Here is a 6,677-nt window from a genome sequence, read left to right on the forward strand (position 1 = left end):
AAACGTAGACTCCTCATATAGAGACGTGCCTTCCCGTACTGGCATCCAATGTAGACTATATGTGTTCTTGAACTTCCAAGTGGGGAGATCCTTTAGCATGCGTTTCTTCATCCCTCAACTTATGGCCCGAGCCATACATGTCACAAAGCAAGTGTATCACTCTTTCAAGTTTTGTCCACATGTCGTATAAGCTAACATCATGTAGATAGACTTTAGTCAATGTCCCTCCATGATTGTTGTACTAGTAGGTTTCAAATTATGGTACACCTTAACATATCTTCAACTAAACGCCACATAATTGCCCAAGTCTATGAGTCATGACACAGAAAATAGATGTTCTTCATTCCAGACACGTGATGCATGGTTTTTAGTTCAACTTGATGTGAACTAAACCAGGGGCTGTCACGATTGGCCGACATGGGCAATTAGTAACCTTGAGTTGTCTACGATGACAATTACTTGTCCATCGGTGTACTCAAACATATTTGATAGCTCACCTCGAATCAATAATCCAATCTTCAGTGTAACTACACTGATTTATTTTTCACTTACAATGATTAAGGCTATCCCATTTTTTAACTTTGTGATGAAAGAAGCTGCAAGCTCTTCTTGTTCCTCCACTGTAAGATACACTTGGAAATCTCACTCCTTTTTGCTATCATTCTCCTTAGATGCTACAATGTTTCCTTCAATTCTTTTGCATCAACAATCTTTGGCAAAGTGACATACTCTACCGTAGATGTAACATTGTTTGTTACGTCTTTTATTACTCTTATCTTCATTGTCATCTTTGTCGCGATCTTGTTGAGCTACTCCTCATCCCTTCTGGTTGCTTTTGCTATTCTTCATTATAAGTCCTCTATTTGCCATCTCTAATGCTTGTCGAGTTTTGAGCGGATACCCCAACTTAAATAAAAACTCTCTTACTTTTATCATAAGAACACTCACACCACTCACGTACGATCACACTCCTTTATTTTTGGACTCCACGTGTAGGAGACATTCTTGTCGACACTAGGAGAATTTCTCAAAATACTCACACCAAGTGTTTGCTTCGCTCTTGCTTTAGTGGTGAGTGGTGTTGAGAGTATCTTTCTTATAATAATAAGAGAGTGTTTATTGTAATTGAGTATCCATTTGTACTCTACATGTGGTACTAGAGCTGCGCCTCTAAAACTCAACAATTTTGAAGAGTAAAACGGGGCTTCCCAGTCATTATCTGAATTATGATGCAGTGTGTCTTTAAGTTGCAATTATGCTCATTAATCATGAGAGTGAGAAAAAGGAGAAATTATTGTTATTCAAAATTGAATCTGAATGCTTGCTGAACCTGAACTCTAAGTCCCTAAAGCTCTTTGACATCGGAGCGTGTGAACTTGAAGCGGCTAACAGCACCCTCAGATGCAAAAGGGATCGCAAGCCACGCATTGCAAAGTTTTTGGCTCCTATTTTGAGGCATCATGCTGCCGAGCTCGGTCGACTTGAGGTTGCTTAGCCATGAATTAAGATTCCTAGTATGTTGGAGATGCGGATGCTCATTGAGTTTGCAGAAGTTGGATAGTTCGTCCTGGTCATGATGGTAATGTGATGATTGACTATGGGATAAGGTTTCATGTGATACTCAATTTTTTTTGTATTGTTTTTGACAGTTTTGTTCTGGTCAAATGAGAATTTTGAAATCTAAGTTCTTGTACCGCAAATAATCTCGGCATAAATTGTACAATTTTTTACTTTTTTTTTCTTTGGTAAAAAAAGCAGAAATTTCAATCATAAAAATAATTCGACAAAAAAAAAATCATATAGAAGAAGTTTGTGAACACAATCCTATAGCTTCAGAAAATCAAGAATTGATGTGTTGCTGCCTCTTGAACTCAGCGTAGATCACTTGGGAGATTACTGCGATTTACACCAGAGCCCAATCTCCTATTTGGGCTTTTCCTCATTTTAAACTGGCCCATGTTAAGGAGAGCCCAATATAGTTGTAGATTAGGTGGTCAAAGCCCAAAGAACAAAGAGCTTGCCACGAAATTGCATCAGCTACCCTCTCCCGGCCCTATGAGAACTCCCTTTGTTCTGAAATTGCACAAATGTAAGTTCTTGGTTTTCTGGCCCAAAAAGAACCTTATTTATTTTCATTTGATCAGATTTTTTTTTATTTTTTTTGGGGGGGCAGAACGCCCAAGAAACTTGACTGCAAAGTTGTTTTTTTAAATATATATTCATCATTAATAACTCTCGAAATTCAAGTAATTTGTACATTAGTTTTATTACAACATCAATGCCATACGCTACCTTTGATCCTTTGTTTAGGTTTGCTTGAGCATTTGAGGAAATATGCATAATGGGAAACGATGAACCTCTGCTGCTTCTACCGTTATTGTGATAATATGAGTTATGAAATGGAAGGATGGTGCTGCACAAAACTCCTAATGCACAAGCAAAGTGATTGTAAAGCTGTTTTGTATCTACAAACGAAATCGACCCTATCAAGGAACTGAGAAACTCTCTCGATTCTCTGCGTTGGAAATTTTTAGTGCCCGAATATGTATGATTTTGAGAGTTCAACTGCTTATTATTTTGCATTTTAGCGTCGTCTTTGTGTGAATGGGATTCGAAACCACAGCCGCATCCATCATTCTTTGATTCAAATTGTTAATGGAGGTGGCACATGAGAGAATCCCATGCATTAGGTAGAATGTCCGCAGGAATATTTCAGGGCCGTTTAGAGAGAAAGATGTCAGTGCTTTAGTGATGGAAGAACTCACCAAGTAGTGGCAGCATCGATGCACCCGATACATGAACGAAATTATATATATGCGAATACGAGCATCTACATCTCTTTCTCGACCACCCTTTATTGTTCAACAAACCTATGTACAGATCTTGCCGGCAGCTTCTGGTCTATATAGGAGTGTTACTACGGTGGCTCTAGAGGATCAACTAGTTTGCAGGAGTTGGGGATTCCGTTTACCGAGTCCTAACTTCGATGACCCTTCTTCATCGACTTCCCTGGCTCTCTTTGTGAGGCTAAACTCTCTCTGGTATTCCTCTGGAACGGCTATTGCAGCCTCATTATTGGTACTCAATGCCCGAAATTTACTGTCTCTTGGGAGCATCACCTTCCTCAGTCCTTGCAAATCTTCCACGAATCCTGGGTTGGCTGTCCGCAAGCGCCTTCCTGCATGCATACTGAGAACAACACAATTCAATAATTTACTGGGGAAGCCAAGGCACGCTTCTTGAAGGAAATGAGGATAAACGATGAAAATAAGAAATGTGAATAAAACATCTCTACAAAATGTTAGGGAGTTCATTCTTTCTTTTGTGGGCATTCCCTTAACTTCTGAAGTAACTTCTCATATGATTCTACGTAATGTACAAAAATTTCTCTGCTGGAGGGATCATTAGTAAGGCAGTGATGGATAGGACTTGGATCTCGACATTGTAACAGACAATGTCCTTAGTTTTTCATATAAATACACGGCAACGAATTATGTAGCACCATGATGTTCGAGGTAAAAAAGAAGCACCACACTTAAACCAACATCACATGCAACATAAAAAGCCATGTCAGAAATTTGGTTAATCAATATACCTTGATCTTCCTCCCAAAGTTCCTCTTTGTTTTCTTGTTTCTGTATCTTGAGAGCTTCTCCCGGCGCTCTTCGCTGGTGCAGTTGCTGACAATGATCGGCTGCTCAAGTGGAGAATAGATAAGGCTCACATTACCATTATCAAGAGTCTGCCATAAAAACTCAGTATCAATGACCCAGCCCTATCCTGTGGAGATAACCAGAAACATCTAAAAGTTTCTCAGTCCATAGACTTTGTCACATAGCCAATCAATCTCAAATGAAGATAATCGCCAAAATTTGGTGTCTTGTTCAGGCACAGGCAATCAGAAATGACTAGTGAAACAGCAATAGACATACAACAGAGACAAGACATATGATTTTCAGGCCAAAAAAGGATGTATACACAATAATAGAGTTGAGATAAACTCAAACAATTTCAATCTGAGATATTGAGCCCAAAATCAAGTGCAGTAGAGAAGCTGAAAAACAAAAACTAACTGATGACGCGCACAGCTAAATTGAGAACATCATGCAAGGTGAATGACTTTGACCTTTATGTCTCCTTCACTGAATGCCCTCCTCATCCCGTAAACAGCTCCATAATCAAGTCCTGAAAAATCCAGGAAACTCGGCTTTGCTGCAGCCCCATGCATCCAGTCCATCGAGGTCAGGCTTCCTGAGCTCACACTTTTCTGAAATGGCTCATCAAAAGACAACTCATCCTTTAGGGATTCGTTTTCATCTATCCTCACAGGAGGTATCTTTTCATCGAAAGTTCCAGCTAGTGGCGCGTTAATCCCTGCTTTCTCCAGGAGATCCTTCTTACAATCATAGAAGACCTCGCTGAACAGTGGGTCATTCTGAAGCGACATAAAATCTGCAACCTTCAGTCCTTGAGGCAACATGACATCTTCCCCACTGGACATCATCGAAATGGCTGCTGTCATCGGATCCAGGCCCACAACCAGCTGCGGTTCTTCTATTATAGGCTCTGGAGCTTTGAAAAGATCCCCTTCTGCACCAAGGTCATATTCTGATATGGCGGTGGCCTGAATTAGGTTGCCCTTCAATGGAAAAGAAATTAGAAAAAAGAAACTAAAATAGGATTAGGAAATTCAAAGACATGGACATGATAGAAATACAAGACAAGCCATGAGTCAAAATGGTTACAACAGAAATGAACTTCTCTAGTATGTGCAGAACGTGATATAAATTTTGGCAGATAATAGTTCAAGGGTAGCTACTACTTAAGAAATCTTACTCATGCACAATAGAGCAGGACTGTAAAGCATCGAAAACGGACATCAACAACATTTTGGATCTTTGATGATCAAGCTGCAACATACGATGGCAATACTTATGGAGATCCTATGCTAATCATCATGATCAAAACCTGGCCCGGTATCATCCATTTATACCAAGTTTTCATTAGCCTTTCAAGATGAAAGACAACTACAACTCTGAAAATCTCTTGACTCTTTTTTGCTAAAATCGCAGCCTTAAAGCTTCACACGATAAAGGGAACAATTCACACTTCCATATTATTTTGCCATCAGATGATTCCGTAGCTTCAAGAGAAATAAATACAAGAAAACTTCTGCGTGTTTCATCAGTCCCTTTATTTAATTCTGTGCTCATCCATATATAGCTTAATGTTTTGGAAAGGAGCCGGTAGTGGAAGGAACTGATCCAAAAGCTAATTGATGAATCTCCAAAACGTATCCATTCGCAAAAAATAGCCAAAAACACCACGTGGCAGGAAACAGAGCATGCGGTTTTTGTCAAAATCCAAGTACCAGATATAGTTCGCTCACCGGAAAGAGCATTCCACTTTAGGCAAAAGCAGAGACCCATTGCAACACATTCAAAGACTATCAGCTTTCCTTTATCTTTCTTTCTACATATGGCGTTTAAAAATAATAATCTCACAGGATATAAACAATCAAGTGGGAAGTAAGCTTTTGCTTTTTCCCAGAAAACCATTACTTTCTATTTTATTTGTTCTCTAAGTACGTGCTCTTCCTTTTTTTTTTGCTGTGTCCTCACGAAGTCTCTTAGAAAGCCGGAGAACCTGCCAATTGGGTTCGAACGCACATAGAAACTTCGAAGCAAATGGAAACAAGCTTATCGAACACGGAAATGGGATACCAAGATTTTTTCCCATCTATGTCCTCTGTTTCTTATCCTTTTAAGGTCCAGCATGTAAAGTGAAAGTACAGTTGTTTCCACTAACGTTCTTTCGTAAATAACCTTTTTTCTAGAAAAGGTAAAGAGAAGTTTTCGATGATGATAATTCAAATACCCTCATGAACAAGAACACAAAGCAGCCGCTGCATTACAACATTTTTCTTGACATTTTCATATTACAAGCAAATTGATCAAAGTTCAAGACTGTGAAGAAACGATCAGATAGGCAAGAGAACACCCGATTTCAGTTCTTCCTCAAACCAAATCTGATAAGGTAAATCAATGATCAATGACTCGTCACGAGCATAAAGTTTTACGCCTCATTCACAAAATTTCTATAAGAAAAAAACGAATCGAAAAAGTTACTTTCAGCAAACACACAGATGATATCAGCAGAGGCAAGAAGAACAAGTACCAGAAAACCAGCAATATGATGTGAATTCACACAGGCCAACGACAGAGCAGTGTAGTCATCATGAAGTATGTATATGCATGCACAGATGGAGAAGAAGCAGTGAACTGAATCAACTGATTAGAGACAGACAGACAGAAAGGGACACGGAGAGACAGAGAGTACCACAGAGGCATTTGACTTGTGGGGTTTCCAAAACTCCTCAAGCTGCTGAACTTCCTGAGACAAGTTCTGGAAGCAAGGGAACATCAGTCCTGTCTCTGCATACATTTCTTGAAAAGCCAAGAGAAACCCCCCAGAAGCTCCCCCCACACGAAAAAGCCCAGCTCTTCCCAGAAACAGAGCCTCGATTCTCCGAAAGACCAGGACAGAGCCAGACGGGCAGACACCGCCGCACCCGATCGCTTGCTGTCCTGAAGGGTGTTGAATAAAAAGACTCCAAGGACGAGAAGGGCCGCTTATATAGAGAGAGAGGTGCAGAAAAGAGACACCTTTCCTAATGA

The 6,677-nt window shown here is 39.9% G+C and overlaps 1 protein-coding gene across 2 annotated transcripts; it reads right to left on the reverse strand.

Annotated features, from left to right (window-relative positions):
* Positions 1-2,793: 2,793 nt before the first annotated feature.
* Positions 2,794-6,677, reverse strand: LOC104424498 (zinc finger protein CONSTANS-LIKE 1). Of its 2 annotated transcripts, none has more exons than XM_010036941.3 (4): positions 6,340-6,677; positions 4,127-4,639; positions 3,596-3,694; positions 2,794-3,189 (listed from the first exon to the last, which is right to left on the reverse strand). In XM_010036941.3, exons 1-4 carry the CDS (start codon positions 6,442-6,444, stop codon positions 3,097-3,099), a joined length of 810 nt encoding a protein of 269 aa, XP_010035243.1. In that variant the 5' UTR covers positions 6,445-6,677; the 3' UTR covers positions 2,794-3,096. The 2 variants fall into 2 exon arrangements, with proteins under 2 accessions (XP_010035243.1, XP_010035242.1); XM_010036940.3 differs by having other exon boundaries at positions 3,596-3,742; positions 6,340-6,675.

This window comes from Eucalyptus grandis, chromosome 11, assembly GCF_016545825.1.
Source record: "Eucalyptus grandis isolate ANBG69807.140 chromosome 11, ASM1654582v1, whole genome shotgun sequence".
NCBI lineage: Eukaryota > Viridiplantae > Streptophyta > Magnoliopsida > Myrtales > Myrtaceae > Eucalyptus > Eucalyptus grandis.